At 34.1% G+C, this 19479-nt stretch overlaps 1 protein-coding gene across 16 annotated transcripts in view; it reads right to left on the bottom strand.

The window, feature by feature from the left end:
• The window catches only part of ERC2 (ELKS/RAB6-interacting/CAST family member 2), a 367942-nt gene that overhangs the window by 234424 nt on the left and 114039 nt on the right, over nucleotides 1-19479 (bottom strand). For 4 of the 16 annotated variants that reach the window (XM_069865912.1, XM_069865911.1, XM_069865913.1 and 1 more), the window contains 6 exons: nucleotides 14578-14715; nucleotides 9552-9692; nucleotides 8860-9000; nucleotides 5356-5391; nucleotides 1176-1205; nucleotides 98-291 (listed from right to left, as the gene is read on the bottom strand). In XM_069865912.1, coding sequence (XP_069722013.1) covers nucleotides 98-291; nucleotides 1176-1205; nucleotides 5356-5391; nucleotides 8860-9000; nucleotides 9552-9692; nucleotides 14578-14715 — 680 coding nt within the window. Of the gene's footprint in view, nucleotides 1-97; nucleotides 301-1175; nucleotides 1206-5355; nucleotides 5392-8859; nucleotides 9001-9551; nucleotides 9693-14577; nucleotides 14716-19479 lie in introns of all 16 variants that reach the window. The other 12 variants (XM_069865920.1, XM_069865921.1, XM_069865922.1 and 9 more) reach the window with 8 other exon arrangements.

Below are 19479 nucleotides of genomic sequence, written 5' to 3'. Positions count from 1 at the left end.
TATTCTGTTGAAAAGCATTCTAAACTTCTCTGCTCTCCAATGAAGATCAAGTAAATAAAAATGCCACCCAAAGTAAGACAAATAACACAAGAATTACCTTTCTAACTCAGCAATTTTCTTATCTTTGTCATTCTTCTCATTCTCTACTTCCTTGAGTATTTCTAGAAGTCTGTCAACCTCAGCCTGAGCTTTGCCACATTCTTCTCTATAGTACGATGCCTCTTTGTCAAGCTGTTTCATTCTGTCTGCAAATTCTGGATTCATCCGTGCCTCCTCTTCAGCTTCATGAGCCTTCAGAATCAATATTTTAAAAAAATAAGGATGACAGTAATTTATATAGCTTTAAGAGGTTTAATTGTTCAGCCTCAGAGATCAAATTTCCACTAAAAAGGATTATGGGTATTTCTGTCTAATGACAACATTTTCTACAGCAGCATTATAAAAAGGAATGAAAAGATCTTCATACACTAAAATTATAGTCAAATGTTATCATCTTGAAGGAGGAGGGAATTTATTAACGTTTTTTACATACTAAAGTGATGTATTTTAAGGGTGTTTTTTAAATTAAAAAACACCTTGCAATTAATTCAATTCACATTAAGCCTTTAAAAGGTTTCAAATATACAGGCAATTTCTTAATAAAGCATATTCTTTGTCTTTCCCCAAATATATGTATATGCACACACTTTGTCCATATGTACATACGCAGAGATCCATATATACATATTGTAATTTTATCACCAGATGATTCAAATGCAGCTTGATACGAAAAATTTAAAAGGAAGAAATTGGTTTTATGCAGTGCTGTTTTTAAAAGACAAGCCGTTAAACTGAAAAGTTGCATTCAGCAGACATTTACCCAATAATCCTTTTTTTTTTTTTCCTTTTTCCTTATCATTAGTACTTAACCTGAAACATCAGAAGAACAAGCCCATTGGTGAAAACGGCACAAACCTGGCAAACACATGCATGGATGGGTGGCAGTTTCACAGACAAGAAAGAACGCAATGAATACAACAAGAGTGCAGAGCCCAATCTTACTCCCATCAAACCTAATGGCAAAAACCCAATTAACTTCAATGGGAGCATGATCTGGCATCGAAAGTGCTTTAAACTGTTGGCTGGAATAATCACAGACAGATGGAAACAACAATGCACTGCAATGCTTAGCCTACCCCTTGCTTCCCATTATTCCTAATTGGCATCTTGAAAGAGCAGGCAAGGAAAAAACAAGTCATTTAAGGCAGTGCACATTAAACATAGAAAATTCAGATAACATTCTCTTAACACACAGGAATTTTACAGAAATTCAGGATATTTAGAACTGAAGTTCCTCCAACTATCTTATTACGCGGCGAAGTTGTGGAGTTATTTATCTTAATTTCAGGGAAGAGAGAATGCAAGCAAGAAATGAAAGAAATGCAGATCAAAATGAAACGTGTGTTTTGGAAAGAATTAATACAAACTATAGATACTAGAAGGTTCATATTCTTTGCAATGGTTAAAGTTTTCTGTATAAATAAGGAACAAGTGCGTGTTTAGCATAAATAAAAGAATTAAAAAATTGAAATTACTAGGGAAGAAACTCAGGGGGGTTGCATGTAACATATCATTTAAGCATGAGGATAATAAGAAAGAAGTGTTATTTATCCCACTCTGAGATTTGTATCCAGATGAAGTATTTGGTTATCAGAATAAAGCCAAGGGAATGACATGAGAAGCCTCCTAAGATTTCTGGCCTTGCTTTTCAAATTCTCTATTTAGGATAATACTACCTGCTTCAGCCCTGAATTCTATGCAGGTATAGGACTTTCCTAACACAGAGCTCATTTCAAGTTAACATCCAAAGAGTATCTTGATTTCACTGTTTGGGTGAGATGCTAGTAACAGATGATTCCTTTTATCCTCATAAATCTTCCTGCTTCAATAATAAACTTGGATTTATTTTATACCAGGTGTTAATCGTGTCAAGGAATTTACTTCAGCCAGCTTTGCATTTTTTGAAGTAAATTAAATATCCAGACTCAGGGCCAATTATGTGAGAGACTGTCTACCAATTTCCAGTTGCAAAAAGCTTCACAGTTAAACATAGCATAGTTAAACATCATGTCACACGCATAAATCAATACAAGCATCCAGTTCAAAGACAAATATAAGATTATTCTAATCTTCAAAAAAAAAAATAAATATACCAGTACTGCAAACCACTGACTAATTTGGTTGCCTCTACTTTTACAAGCACTTCCTTATATGATATTTTTTGACTACTCACAGGAATCAGATTTCTACAAGGGCGTTGTCTTAAAAAGACCAAAAGTTAGTTAAAAACGGAGAGCAAGAACGTAGATTTTTTTAAAAGAGCTTTCTGCAAGTGCTACTATGAATTTCAGTGAGTCCCTTGAGGGGAATCCTCATGCTGCAAGCAAAACCACTGATACTACAAGACAGCAAAACAGAGTCCATCTGACATTCTGAGGGAAAAGGCATAGAATTACTTATCAGAGCTCTATTGTATTTTATACCTTTGAAAGACAAGTTTGGATTGGAAATAGGCACTTTTTTTATAATTGTTATATACAGATGAGGGGTGATTTGTTGACAGATGGAGCTTGACTTTTGAGGTCAAACAGTAGCCCCAAAGGAGATGAAAGGCAGCTCAGCTGATATTGACCCTGCTCCCACTCGGACAGGGCAGACTTCTTTTTGCAGACTGTGGGAGACAGGCGTGAATCCTCACTAGAAGCTACATGGTTATCACATGAATCAGAAAGTCTCTACCTACGACTGCTGTCCTTTCTTCTATCTTTTTTTTTAAAAAAAAAAAATCTGGCCCCCTTTCTCTCCCTAGTCTCTCTGTTTTCTCGGGCAGGACACGTTTTCAGTGTTTATGGGGATTTATGGGGAAGAGTGACTGGTTCATTCATACCTTTCATCAGCAAATTATCTAAACTCTTAATGTGTATCTGTAATGATAACTATTGTATGTACAGATTAAGCTAGTTTCAAACTAGCACGCTTGGTTTATGATGTTTAGTCTGTCCATCTTGTGACTGTGTTGTTGTATGTTATTTTTACAATTCAATAAAAATAGCATATCGCTCTACTATTAGAATTTCACTAATTGTTATAGAAATTATATATCTGTTCTGAGATTTACTCAGTAAGTACTATACTCTAGAAGTAACATTTCCTTATGTAAACCACAAATTTCCTACACAAACACCATAATACTGTGGCACAGACATGCAACATGAATTATTTAGTCTATTAAAATTTTATGGTACAATCATGCATTATTCTGCATAACAGAAATGGATGGATAGATATAGTATTTCATTTTTAAGGCTTCAGACACAAACATACACAGAAATCAATCAGGTACTTAATAAAAAAAATAAACGGAACAGCAGAATTTACATGCAAGAAATTACTTTGTAAGATCCTTCAAATTTTATTACTTTCAATAATAAACTAAAAAAATTGCAGTCACCTTAATTCTTTTGTAGTCTTCTTAAAATTCAAGTTTATTTTATTTAACTTCAAGGACTACTCTAAGCTATGGTGAATGCATTCAACAAGTACTTTAAATTTTAATCTGACATCCCTCCAATGGAACATTTGGAAAATTAAGTCTTTACTCTTCAGAAAAAGGTTCACCAGAACTCCAAACTAAATGCATCATCTTATTTTTGTTACAGGACAAAAACAATCACGTAACTTCTTATAATCCATTTTGCGCAAGAATTCTTCAAGTATTTCTTCAAGCAAGAAAGGCTTATTTAAGAAAGCTTATGGCACAGATATACTACCATAGCTGCCTGGTGCCCAAGAAAAAGGATCTTGCATTCATTATTTCAGAACTGCTGACAGCCCTCCTTTTGAATATTAAGCACATAAAGGCAGAAAAAATAAAATTAAAAAATGACTGACTTCGGAATACCACACACAAACAGACTGGGAAGTAACAAATGAATTCCATACAGCAGAATAACTAATATTGCAATAATGACTGGGAAGCGTTTATGAAGATCTAGAGAAAAATTAAGACAAAAAAAGACTCCAGTCTGAAAAGACACGCACCGTAGGAGTTCAAGTATTATGACTAGAAACATAAGTACCACAAAGGCGATTCAGGATGATACGTCAAAAAAAGGGGTTTATCATTCAAAGGGAAAAGCTCTTTGACCAACAGTGGGCTGGATGGCAGAGGTAATAACATCAGGTCTTACACTACTTACAATCCATTTATGACTGGATTCTAAAAACAGTTAACTGATAACTTGAAAAGTAAATAAAGAACATTCTGTGGCACTCTGTTTTCCCCATACTTAAGTCATGACATATCCATTACATGGTTAGAAGCTACAACACTTAGCAATAATAGAATCCAAAGCAGGAATCCTTGTCCGCTGACATTAATGGCAACATTCCCATTGACTTCGGAGCAGGCAATACCCTCCCTAATGCATAATATCACATTACTTAATCTACAAAATCAGTTCTTCTATATATACTATCCCAATGACATAGTAATTCCAGTTATGATTACTATGTAAACTATAGCTTGTAAATTGCTACTACAGTTACATCATTTTTTCTGTCCTGTGTGCTCACAGCACATTAAATTAGACAGTCTCAGCAAGAAAATGAAAACTGTTCTCTGCAGAGAGAATGTTTGTTACCACTTTTCTTCAAATCGAAAAAGGAGCACAGCCAAGTCAATCCAGTAGATGATGTGCAATTAAAGCAGACATTGGCAAGAATAATAATGTTATACAAGCCAAAGTAACACAGTTGAGCTTTTCAAAGACTGTCCTTTGCGTTCATCATTTTATATTTCAGCATTTTCTTTGCTTAAGTACAATTTTTCCATATTCTTTATATATGCTGACTTTTTACAGTCTTTTATGAGTAAAACAGCTATTTTAATTGTACAGACTTTTGACAATAGTACCAGTGACTTCCTAGATAGTATCATTCGCATATTCAACTCAACCACTTAAGATAAACCGAATAAACTATAAGTTTGAAGGATCCAATAAAGTACTGCAGAAGGAGGAATTAAAAAGAAAAGCAAAGAAAAAGAAAAAAATTTGGCATGCTTTTTTTAAGTTGAGGACCTAAAGGCTAGGAAGTTTGTTTTCTAATAAATAATGTTTATACCTATTTAATACAACCCATATTCTTAAAATGGCCTTGAAGTCCACAAAGTTCATTTACTTGGATATAATGAATATAACATAGTGAGCATCAGAAGTATTCTGCAAAGCTCCACAGAAGAAGAGCACAACACAGTAAGGTGATGGATCCTCATGCTTTCATATGTTACAGCGGGCATTTTAAAAAAGAACTTACTGGATTGTACATCTGATTGAACAACTGTTCAGCTTGCTACATTGCAAAGTTGGAAGGGAGTGAAGCACAGACAGGAAAAGAAGGAAAGATCCAGGAAAACAGCATTAGCTCAACAAAACCAGTGCATTCGCACAGAAGAACTTGTCATTAAAAAGTAGAAATTTAAGATTCTAAACATTCCTTGGTGAAAGTAAGAGGCACTGGGGAAACATAAATGTTGACTTTGGCTCCTAAAAAAGAATAGCTGGAGTAAGAAATTTAAGGTTTGTGTTACTTTCCCTTTCTCAAGTTAAATAATCCATGAAATAAAGAAAGGTGTCCACTTTTGATGATACATTAAGTACTGGTCTCAAGCAATGAATCAAGAGAAGTGCTTTTGGCTGAGGCTGCAATTTATCGCCAAAGCTTCAAAGATGGTAATAATAAAAGATTAATTAAATTGTATCATTAAATTTATTACTTTCCTTTTGTTTAACATAAGACTGAATTTTCTATGCAGAATGACTTTTGAACAGTATAGTTAGGTAAAAAGTACTTTAGTAACTGCAAGTATCTCCGTAAACAAGTAAATTTAAGATAATGAAAAACAACAAAAGGAGGAAATTCTAGGGTGGATAATTAGATTTTATATATATACACACTTGTATATATAGGTACAGAATAAACACTTAGCTATCTGTTAGGTAATTCCTGATGGTTTTCACTAGTACTAATACAACGTAAGTCAACAAAAAGTCTATGGAATTTTGGCAAAAAAAAAAAAAGAGCATTGAGCATTCTTCTGGGGTTTATGATTTTTCTTAATTTTGTGAATTACAATCCATAATCTTTGTCACGAAAATTTTAATAAGCATGTCATGGTTTTAAACATTATTTTGTGGATGAAAATAGAGCACAGTCACCTGAATAAATACTCTTTATAAATATTTCATTTATTAGTTTTTTAAATGCATCTACTCTATAAACTTAAAACAGCGGTCTTAGAGTCAGCATGTTTTCTCCTGCTAAAATACAAACAATTCAGTTATATAATACTGAAAAATATTTGGATCTAATCAGACACAATCAAAAACATCATTATTATAATAAATTGATCTTATTCCCTCCAAGAACATGAAGGAAAAGAAACAAGGGAAGAGAAATTTTAGATTTAAAAATACATATCTTTTTTAAAAGAATTTACCGATTTTGTTTGGACTTCCCCTTGTACTCAAGTTTCTTTCAGATATAGAACTTATTACCATTGATACTCCTAGAAAACTAACTTCTAGCAAATGTGTACAGATTACTATCTTCCTATTTATTAGCATTATTCATTAAAACATAAAAATCAATATAAAACTATGATGATTTCACAACACCATACCAAAAAGTGCCTTCTCTGTGATGTTTGTAGAGAGAGGAGTAGAGTGTAAGCTGCATTTCAGTTCCTCAAAACAGACAACCCTTTGGCGTCACTTTTGAAAAAGAGATATAAACTGTGCCCACTCCTTCTAGCTTCCGCAGTGGTTAATATTCATACCTAAGCACACTTAAGGGACAAGAAGGTTAATCTACTTTGAACTATGTTTCCTCCTACTTTAACGCAGAAATATGCAAGAATAACCCAGATTTCTGTTTCAGTTAGGTTCCTAAGGAGTGAAAGCATAGTGAAGGTAGATTTCTGGGGACCAATTACTTCCAACACAGGATATTTACAGGTTTGAACGTAAAGTATTTTATTAGAGAAAATGTGAATTGAAAATTACTGTTTGGAGTCTACTATCATTAACAGTCACTGTTTCTGTTCAACTAAACACACCCACAAAGAAGGTTGTAACTACTTTTTATTGTAGAAATAGCCGGTCTCCTACATATGTTGCGTGAATTTCCATTGGGGCTTTATGCTGCATTTATGATATAATAAAACTATTATGTTTTCAACTTTCATTTAATAATCCTCTGTATTTATCCACAGAGAACATACTCCCTTTTTATATGAAAGACGTCCCAGGCACTCTCTGACTTTTATAAGCGCTTATTTTTCCATGACTGTATGATGTGTTTATATGTACAGTCACAAAAGATTGACTGAGGATTTCAAGTCCTCCAAGAGGGTTTCGATTTTTTTAAGTGATCTGTGCTTTTAGGGTTTTTTTTAACTAGTTTTTTAAATTAAGAAAATAAGGTATTTCAGAAGGTAACATATATTTCGTGGTGAAGTGCAAAGTAAGCAACCACACTTTGTAACAAAAGAAAACAAAACAAAGGATTTCCAGAGAAACAGAGAAATAGTTTCTCTGGATAACTTGATTCTGACATCAATAACATTTATCAGCTATCAAATGTTTAAAGTAGGGTTTCCATTAAAAGCTTCCGTATGTGTTCATTGAAGAAGATTGCCTTTCTTCCTCTCCACAACGAAACATGTAACACAGGCACCTAATTGCATACATCCATTCCAAATTAAAACATAATAAAGGTATAAGGTTTACACTCTGGTATCCTTTACACTTGGCAATACCTTCTTCACAGGTAAGGCTATTGAAACGCTGCTTAAGCACAGAGCAGGATACTACTCAACCTGGGCAGAAAGAGGGTCAGAATATTATCCTAATGGTGGTAACATTCATAGAACAAATAAATATTCTCTTCTAGAAAATGAAACAATAGGTATCAATATAAAAGATTAATGTTTGACATACACTTAATCATGAATTGCAGAAGGAAAACATAATGCTTAAACCCATCAAATATGTCATGAGATTGGTGTTCAAACAATGACAGCAGACGTTACCAAATGACACAGAAAAAGGTCAAAGAAACAATGTATGGTAGAATACGCATCAACAAACTGCAAATCATTTAAGCAAAAACTATTTTTATGCATCGGTTTAAATAAAACCATGTTATAAAACATAGGATTTGTATGTTTTCCTTTAAATGCTTGCTTCCATTACTTGCTGAATAGAAACGCTGAATTGCTAACAAAGATGAACTACACATTATTTTGCTTAATTATCGCAAACAGCAAAGCCAAAAAAAAGCCAAAATATAACCTAGCTAGAGTTTCCATTTCAGAAGCAAAATTCTTTTTACCAGGAAGTACAGCATTTCTTCGATGAGCCTTTAATTTTTTTCCCATTCGACAATCATTTTAGTCTACTTCTAATAGAGGTATAAATTCATAGCCATACAAATTTCTGGCTTGATAACTTCTTTCTACCCTTCTACCTTCCTTCCAATATCTTTCTCCCACTTCATTTATTTGTAGCAGCTTCTCAGAATTCCTTCATATAGGTATACAAGATAATTTCGGAGGTTCACTGGTGGCTTTGGTACAAGCCTCTTAAGAAAAATCTAGCAGTATTTGATGCAAGCATCAGCAAACAGCAGCATAAGATGGGTAGATTATAGATTTACTCCAGAAGAGTAAATAAGCAAAACTTTTCAAAATGAGGGGATGAGATGTTGATTTTTGTTTTTCTGATTGTTGTTGTTTGTTTGTTTTAAGATGAAACTTACCTTTTTCAACTGTGCTTCCAACTTACTACACTCTTCCTTCTTTTGTTCTATGGCTATTTCTAAAGACTTAAGTTTGGAGTCTCTTTTCAGCCCTGCTGATGCCAATGAAGATGCATGTTCTTTGAGATCGATTAAACTAGACTGAAAAATGACCAAGAGTAAAACGTTAATTCCTAGTCATCAGGACAGTAACTTAGTGCCAACTTAGTAATCACTTGGATCCTGTTCCTCCTCCCCTTCCCCAAAAAGAGTTGACACAAAGATAAGCATCGATAGCAAAAGACACCGTTTCAAAAATACAACCAATTGGAACCACAGGAGTTGGCATGCAGTGAAACACAGAAACATTCATAATACAGACAAGTTGACATTAAATTCTGGAGGTACAATTACATTTAAGTCTATTGCTCTAACTGACAAGTGAAAATAGGAGCGACAATGGAATGTTTGAACCTACTGGAGGCTTACGGAGAGGGAAAAGTAGAGACGTTGACACACAACTATGCAAAAAACTGAAGCAATATTTTATGTACAGAAGTGAGGACTATGAAGAATGTTTAAGAAAATAGCAGTTCAGAAGCTGAGCACTGAAGTGGCAGAACGTCAGTACTTAAAATGATTCAAGAAGACCTAATGCACTTCCTTTCATTATAATGACATAGAAGAACATAGATTTCACTGAAAAGACTGACCTCTTTTTCTGTCAGTTCAGCTTGTAAAGCATTAACTTTCTCCTTCAGGTCCTTGTTTTCTTTTTTATAAGATTCAATTTCTTCAAGTCTTTCTCTGTCATCTCGCTCCCTTTGCTCCTTCAAGCGCTCTATTATTCTTTCCTAACAAGGGAAAAAAAATGCAAAATAGAAAAGTTGGGAATCATTTTAATAAAGGACAGAATAAAATTACTTTACATTCAGCAGCACTTAGAAAAATCAGCCTTCAGAAGTGGTGAATGACTGAGTTAATGGTATTAAAGTAAGATTACCCTGATTTCAAAAGCACAGGATCAAGGTTTTAAATACTTGATAAGAGTAACATAGTACAGAAACATCATTATATAGCTATACTGATATGAATGTGTTTAGTCTTGTGATAGATATGGAAAGTTATTCATCTCAGTAATTCATTTCCTGTATTCATAAATGATTGAACTTTTGAATATAAGCTCAAAACAGGTAAGACCATGGCTGGTCTACTCCAATTGACTCTGAATATGTTTTTTGAATGCGAGTGGCCTCCATAGTGGTTACAAGAAGTTTTCAAGGTACAAGGTTCCAAACCTAATCAGAAATCAATCACTTGCCAATTGTCAGTAATGTAGAGTTTACACGTGTTATATCTTAAGAGGAACACAAAAAAAGTTTTCCAAAACACAGAAAAAGTTCTAAGCAACAGTTGAAGATCTGCTATTTATTTACTCTTTCACTCATTTAAATGCCACATCAACTGCATGTATAAAGTTTAAAACTGAGAATCAACTTCTGTATGAACGGAATAAATGTTTTGTTATTTAAAATTATTTATTTAACTGCACTTGAATCAATTTGAATTTAATGGGTTCTGCATTTCCCTGAAAACATTTAAATGCCAGGATATGATCAGAACTAAAGGTACCAGGTTATACCTAATTAAATCTGTTTTCAAGGCAGTATCAACTGTCTCTGCACCAAGACCCCTGGCACTGCAGATGTACAAGACTCCTGACTTCATTCAGCCCAACGGCAAAATCTCCCTCTGATCCATACCTGGCAGTATTTCCAGATAGAAATGTGTTCATATGGAATGAAGGTCCTTCAACAACAACACTGGTGAGTATTACACAAGTGACAAACCAGCAAATGTACAATTTTCTATAAAACAATTACTATTAGCTGGCTTTTGCTATACAGATTATGCAAGAAAGGGATAATAAAGAATACTGAATACCTTTGAGTTTATTCCTACTAACAAATAATACAAATTCTTAAACCCTGGCACATTAACATTAAAATGCCAGCCTCCACTAAGTGCAATAGTTGAGTCACCACTCAGAATCCACCTAGTCACAATCAGATATAGTTTTATACCAACTCCTTCTTGAAGATTTATTTACTTAAATCAATTTTTTCTTCTATAACAAGTTAAACATAACACTATTTCTTCTTATTAATGAAAAGTATAATTTTTTCTCAGTCAATCACAAAGGAAGACTAATTGATTTGTCAGCTGCACAAAGCTAAATGTCAAAAGTGTGTTAAAAGGCCCTAATATAACATGCTTTACTTGATTAACAGCTAACTTGCAGAAATCTCAACAATGTGTTCTTGTTTCAGTCTTATTTGCATTGGCAAGTTTTCCTTAGGCACTAATCGAGGACCCCACAGGTCTAATCTACTTGCACTTTATCACAGGAGCAGGAACTGAATTGCCACAGCATATAGCTCTATTATCAGACATACTCAATTGCTTATCTGCTGTGTGCTGCTACAGTAGGACCAACTTTATAAATATCAGCTTCATGAAAGCAACCTCTTGAGCTGCTCTGGGCCAGTCCAAGAGCCGAGATATTCTTTCAAAAGTTTCTTGTTAAAACATCAAGGAAGCTGATAGCGGTTTTGCATATTCTGATTTTCAAGCTACTTTTTTCTGATTGGGGTGAACTTATTTTTTGTTAATAAGAAACTATCAATTAAAGTTCTTGTTTTATTCCATTTGGACAAAAACCTACTCCATATTTCTACCAGCATTTGCACTGGAAAACATTAATAACTGTTGATAAAGTCTGTAGGTCTTAAGAATACAACAGCAGAAAGAAACAGGGATAAGAAATATTACTCACTGAGACAGCTAGAATTAATTGGAAAGCTAGACACAAATAGGAATTAGACATATATGTAAACATAAACTACCAAGGTATTTATCTGCCAGTAGACACAAGAAAGCTAGACATAATAGTTCATCTAGAATTTCTAGATGATGCCTGGTGGCTTCTTTCGAAGTGTAATACATCCCAGGGACTAGATTTAAGGTTGAGAAACTGACCCTTGAAACTGTGTCCTTCAAGAAGCCCGCAAAGGGAAAGAAATTGTGCATGATTTCTCTGTACAATAATCAAAATCATAGAAAGATGCTTTTCCCTTGGAAACTTCCTCCTCATGGTGTCTAATGCTCTAAGATCAAGTAGCCTGTTTCTCAAAAGCTCATCTTAGCTCTATTCTGCAGTGTTGCTCTTCCTCTTTTTTTTTTTTTATCTAATGTATTAATCATTCCTCAGCTGTAAAAAGATTTCCCAGAACAACACAGTAACTCTTCACATGTTTAAAAAAAAATAACAACCCATCAGAATTATCATGAAGTTGAATTTTTATAATGTGGTTCTCATAAGCAGATTTAGCCAATGAACTTAAAGGAGAGGGCAATATTTTAAGTCTCTATATGTTTCTTGAAGTACCTTGCAAACACCACAGGAAAGATGCCACTCTCAGCTGACTCTATGTAAGCAAAGTGACTACTTTGAGCAGAATTCAACCCTAGGCAGTTCCATGGGAGTTCTACTCAATTCTACTTGGAAAAACCACTCATCACACCAATTCTTTTAAAAAATGTCCGTTCATATATACCCATGCAATTTCAAATGAAGCAGACACGAATTGCAAAAATATATTTCAGAGAATGACTTAAACTAACTTTTCCAAAACACTAAAACTAGCATCATTTATCAGACTTTGAACCTTAACTATGGCAATCAAATTAAGCTTGACACAAATTTCCATACCCTCACGGTCTCTATCTAGTGTTGTCACATTTCAAGTTATCATATACTCGAAGAAATTCTACAGCAAAAATTTTAAAAGAGCTCTAGGACAAACCCTTACTACAACATTTAAAAATAATGCATCCAGAGCTTAGTAAAATTTTACAGTTTGTATGTCTGAGAACGATAGAATGTTTTATTTTCAGCTCTATAAAAAACTTCTTCCAGATTATAAAAGTTTTACATCTATTTATTAGGTCGCATCTATTTATTAGGTCGCATCTATTTATTAGGTCGCATCTATTTCAACATATTTTAGAACAGTACTGGTACAAAATTACTTGAAAATAACTAATTGCCACTCATTAATTTGGGTTGCATTTTAACCAAGTACTACTTAATCATTTGTATTTCTGGTGGTGGGATGATGTTTACATGATCCATTCAATACCTTCACACAAGCTGCTTCTAGTACAAGTAGTCATTAATTTATTATTTTCAATGGAGAAATAAGATAAGCATTGAAGACAGTTTGCAACTTAGCAAATTATCCCAGCTAAGTAGCATTGCATAAGTGCATTTTCTCTGAAGTGCTGCAGATACAGCTGAGGAAGAAAAAGGGATACGAGCTTTGATTTGCTTTTGACAATCTAGTTCACGGTCAATTGCACAGGAGAACTGGCACATTTGCATTGCGGCACTCACTCTACTTTCTACATTGACAACAGCAGCATGATGGTTAAAAGACTGTTTTAAACTCTCAGCTGCCTCTATAGGCACTTTGAATCATAGAATCATAGAATAACCAGGTTGGAAGAGACCCACCGGATCAAGTCCAACCATTCCTATCAACAACATTGAGAAAATGATAACATAGACTAATCCAGAAAAGATAAGTTTACAAGGAGGAAAGACAGATTAAAAAGTACTTTGTGTCATTTTTTCATAATACGCTGCGAGACTGGTGAACACTGTGTCCAGATTAGCAGTGAAAGATGAACAAAACGCATGGAACTTACTTATCTGCATAACTGCTGTAAAGCTATCCACGTGAAGCCGCAGAAGTAATAGCAATACCAACTTTTTCAATATTGTTGATGAAGAAAATGTTAGTAAGGCAATTAAACATATAAATAAGTCAAAAATCCAGCATTAGCATTTTAGATGTTAGTGCCAACACAGTGGCATTTTGAAGTTGTATACAGTCATAAATATTGTCACAGAATTACACACTGCAGAATGACAATAAGACTTAAATTAGTTGTGCCCACCTGTGCATGTTTAAGCGACTATGTATAAGATCTGCGGGCTGCAAAAAAGTGGATATTTGTACTAAGTATTTTGGCATACAAACTCACTTGGATTACCTTGTATTCAAAAAAACCCTAATCCCACTGAAACTGTCAGGAATGTTGCTGTTAATTTAAACAATCCAGATTTATCCTTTTTGCTAGGTATTTTCAAATTAAAGGCTTATAGTTAAAAAATAAATAAATAAAAATAATTCTCCGTTTTTAATGAAATTCAATTTCCTTTACAAATTCAGTGCAGGAAGCCAACAGTGCTAACAGCAAGCCAAGGAAACAGTCACTGGCTGCTGGCTCGGTTACGCTCTGCTTAACAAACAAACCAATGGCATAATCAAGATCACAAAACCACAAACATACCCCAAACTTTCTTTAAGTCAGGTGTCCATGCCTTTCAGTTCTTTCAGGGAACGACCACTCATCCCACTGACTAAGGTACAATATTCCCATCTCCTGTGTCATTTACTCTGTTCCCACTCAAAAGGAGATACTTCGTTAACTCAGAGTCCTGTTTCAGTTCACTACTCGGGAATCGTCCCTTGCTCATCCTACCAGAACAGCCACTTTTCTTTCTTCACAATAGACTTTGTTACAGGTGTCAGACAAACTGAAAAAGACATTTTCTAGACACACTTTACCCACAGGAGCAGCACATAATGCTGTTCCATGAGAGAACATTACCTTTTCTGATAGAGCTTCTTCTAAGGTTGCTAGTGCTGTGTCTGTGTTACTAGAATCCGTCTGCAACGACTTCACTCTGTCTTTGAGATTAGTCAGTTGTTTGTCTTTGTCCCTAAGCTGCTCCTGTAGATTTTCAATCTGAAAATAAAAACAGGTTATAATATTCATCAACCTTGTCTTAACATCCAAAGATGGACTTGGGTCCTAGGATCAATTGAATGTTTACATATCACATAATAGTACAAATGCCTCAGTACACTGCCAAGTATTTACATGGTACAATATTAATAGCTTTTAACTTCTGTCCTTATTGTTTTGTTTTCCTTTGCTAAAAAGTATCAATTTTCTAACAAATTATTGGAAAAATCTCAGTGTAGTCAAGTATTTTATTATTCAAATATTTTCTGATATTAATCACTTTAGTTTAAGGTACTGCATTATCTCAGTAATTCAAAGTATGTACGGAATTACCCCTTCAGATGATACTAGTTGCAATAAGGAAAAAAAAAAAAACCAGGGGGAAAGCAAAGTGAGGTTAGTGAGCTTTACACTGAGGAAGAGGAGAGATTATAACCTACCTATCTAAAAATCTCTTCTTCCACAATGCCCTGCTATAAGGAAACTCGCCTGAAGAGAAATCAGATTATTTATATTCCAAAAAGCCAAACCCAGATACAAAATCCCAAACAACCCTAAGGTCACCATTTCCATTCACCTTCTTCATCTTCATGAAGATGTAAGGTATGCCAGCCTATTTTGGGTATTAAAGCTGCTTTAAATAGATATAGTTCTTCTTCTAGTGAGTATTTAAACATACTGCTAAGGTACCTATAAACACACTGGTTTATTAAGCAGGTCATGATGTATAGTGGTTAAGTCAGAAAAGTTTCACACAAATGTTTGTCCACAGGACCGCATGGATTTTGGCAGCAAATCTGAATAAAAGCACTCAGCTTCTGATTGTCACGGCAATCACCTTGCACGGCTGTAAGGAACTCTGACCTTCTGAGCATACAGCAGAGAGGATGTGTGATATGTCATATATAAAAAATGTTAATTGCCTGTAGGAAGAACCAACATCCCCTCATCCTGTGCTCTCAGTGTCACTCACTGTTATGCCACTGGCATAAAACCAGAATTTGTTCCGTAAGTTTTAACACAAACAAGAAAATTAACCAGTCTATTACTCTAGTAGACTTGATATAATATGACAAAATATGCCTAAATCCATAAAGTATCATATGTTCAAAAGAGGTTTAAAATATGCTGTTAAAAATAGACAAATTATGACTGTCAACAGAAATGCAAATTCTTAGTTTCATCAGTGACTTAACACTTTGGATCACATTGTGTTGCTACTGAAGTGAATGAAGGTTTGCTGTTCATTTCATAAAATAACGTAATTTTTCTTATGGCCAATGTAATTTCCATTTAAAGCGTTTCCGATTTTAACTATTCAGAAGTGGAATCCTTCCTAATTACTGTTAAACTGCTTTTAAAGATTCTTTTATAAACCTGGAACTGAATTTAATGCATGTGCAGCTCTGCAGAAGTCAACAATTACATCAATAAAAACTTGGCCTCCATATGCAAAAAATGTATCCCCCTAATCAAACACACTTTAATGTGTGACACACTTTGGTAAAAATTCTCCTCCTACTACATTATACATGGGCAGGAAAAAAAGCCTAAAGTTAAGTATTGACATCATATATAACTATAATTAACAAATCATAAAATCCACAGTACAGCTGTGTGCAGTGCATAAAAATTGTTTAAATAAACTTAAATTTTAAAAGAACTTAAATAAAAATTAGAAGTAAAATAAAATATGAGAACAAATCTGGAGCACATTCCAACTAGAAATTCTTCATAACAGTACAGCAAATACAAGTATGTGCCCATTTTTTCTTTTTTTTCTGGGGTTTTTTCCTTCCTTTTCTTTTCTATTACATCATTTGGTATGTCAGATTAGTGCTACGGGCCAGAGATTCCACTTGCTCTACAAACCATAAATACTAAGGTACAATACTAAGGGTTTTCTGGGGAAGAGCTGACATAGAATAGCTCACTCTTGTAAACGACCTCTCGTAATATTTTTCTTCTTGTGTATATTTTATACAGATACAGAAATAAGATACATGTGTTAATGAGTTAAGAACTTTTTATTTTATGGCACGTGTATTAGTCACATCTAAAATTACATTAGCTGGCATGCAGAGGACTGCACACTATGTTTCTTTCTTTACTTTCATCTAAGCATTAATGACTTCAACAACTACCTCATGACACCCTGTGGAATAGTTAAGCTATTGCACATTTCAGCTTCACCAAAATAATTTCTCGAGCAAAAAAAGGAAATAAAATAGAAGAGTGAATATTGATTACATGTTCTTTGAAACAAAGTTAAGATTTGGTCCTTTATTATCATCAGTTTGACCTACCAGTTCTAAGGACCCTAAATGAAAGTACTCATTTCCTATGCAAAGTCCTTATCTGAATTCCACAGCATTTACACGATTTCCTTCCTCATAATTTAAAATATGATCCAACCCTTAACCAAGAAAACATGTTCTAAAATTATTCAGCATTTACAAAATTCTTTCCTCAGAGGTAAAGTGAACAGGCAGCAAATTAAAAACATCCGCATTGAATCACAACTGCTTGAAAATAAGTCATTCAATGAGTAGTCTATAGATAAAATTAGAGGAAAGGATCTGATTATTCTTCTATTTGTGCCGTATAAATCTGAATGAAATACTCTGATGGGAACAGGACCACACTGGCATATGTGCAAGTAGAATCAGTACCGCAGAGCTTTTGTTTGTTTGTTGGGATGGGCACGGGATTAGTAAAGATCTGTTAATGCAGACAAGATTTTATAGGTAGTTAATCACAAGAGTTCTCTCAAAAAGACTACAACAGGCAAAGAGACTGAGTAGTCTCATATGCTAAAATCCTGGAACACAAGATATGATTTAGTTCTTCCTGGCTTTTTTTAAATCCAGAAAGAATAACAAACCCTTTGGTAACCTCTGTCATTCTCCTACATATATTTAGATACAGGCATCTACGTAAGGATACAATTTTATTGCTGAATAATTACTTACTTTTGAGCGTGCCTGAATTCAATTTATGACAAGGATGTTAAAACTTTCTTAATCCTCAAGCACATATATTTTCATCTGATGGGAAATCAGGTCCTGTGTAGTTTTGTCAACAAGTAATTCTGACCAGTGTAAACTGCTGGGTTCCTGTGACATAAACTGTATGAGAAGAAACTTCCCCATTCTCTCTGTATTTCAGAAAATGTGTATATTCCCAGTGCTTACAACAGATTTGATTCCTCTGTAAAAAACAACACTCCTATAGATAAACATCTTTCCTATGAGAATAAACTGTCAGTAAACTGTAAGTGCTAATCTTGTCACTTTTTGGCAACGGTCTGAGGAATGCTTCTTAAATACTCAAGGGATTAAGTGAAATCTCACCCAGAGACAGGTTTTAGAATTCTACAGTAACCCAAGTTCTCAAAAGAAAAAGAAGTTCAAGTTCTCAAAAGAAAATTACTTTCATTATAAAAATTAAGCTACCATACTATGGAATTTGCAAAAAAATTATATAATCAAAGAAAATGTTCCATACTATAACAATTTGCTCTTAGAGACACGCATTCAAGTATGACAGTTCAAGACAGAGACTTCCTAGGCCAGCTAGTGAAACTATAAAACCACATTAAACTTAATTCCATACATTTTCCTCTCTGCTCTGTATTTGAGCAGATAGATGTATTTGTATTCTGTTAAACTTTCTTTTTTAATCCTAGAATTCATTTTGGTCGACTCTAAATTTCTCTACGTAGAATTTTTTGAGATTTGGTTCATATTAAAACAAAGGTCATGTCTGTTCTAGTGAAGCAGAGATTAATAATATAAAAGTTTAGTTTAATTTAAATACAAAACTGAAACACAGGGAAGGAAACATAACGTTTGTATATATCATTTTCAGTATTTCCTAAATAACCTTGCTCTTTTAAGAAAACAAATTCTACTGAACTATTTCCCAAGTACTGTTGCGTTCTACATTAAACAGCTGATGGAATTATGAGAAATAGAGATTTAATAAACAGCATTCATCCAACATGAGCATTAACTATGACTACTTTAAGCCTTAGTATTTATTCCCAGATGTTAGCTGCTGCCTCATAGATATACATAACAAAAGACAACTATTAATCGAAACAGAAAAAAATAGGTATAGTTCACATGCAAATACGCTAAATGTTGACTTACACACAATTTATTTTTATTAGTAACACTCATGATAAATGTTCTGTCTCATACGGTCCTTTTCAGAAACATCTCACTATATTCCAGAACATGAAACCATAGTGACTCTGTAAAATAGAAGTATCAACAGATGTCCTAACATCTCTGTTCATTCACATGTGCATGCGTGCATAACTTACAATGAAATACCCAGAAAAAAAATTAAATCATTTTTCCCTGCCATGACTGTAAAGATATTACTACCCAAAAGCCCAACATACAGAGGTACACTTTTTGGAAAGCACTACAGAGTTTTAGATCAAAATTTTAATGGAATGATGTACAGTTATTAAATATCAAGTCAGTCAAAGTGCTTTAAAATTACCAGGCTTTACAACAACTACTCAAAGTTTCAGCCTGTGGGGGAAGAGGGGAAAGCTACATCTCCACAGCTTTCCACTAACATTCATGACATGACCTAAACATATTTTTCAGTTTAGGCACTATTTCAATTAACAAAGGGCAACTTCTACTTCAACAGCTTGATATCGCAGATCGTCTTTTGTTTTGGAAGAGATCAGACCCAAAAGTGCTTCATCATTCAATACCACTAGCTTTCACTTTATTTTTCTTC

This window comes from Phaenicophaeus curvirostris, chromosome 11, assembly GCF_032191515.1.
Source record: "Phaenicophaeus curvirostris isolate KB17595 chromosome 11, BPBGC_Pcur_1.0, whole genome shotgun sequence".
NCBI lineage: Eukaryota > Metazoa > Chordata > Aves > Cuculiformes > Cuculidae > Phaenicophaeus > Phaenicophaeus curvirostris.
This window is presented reverse-complemented; position numbering and strand designations above follow the sequence as displayed.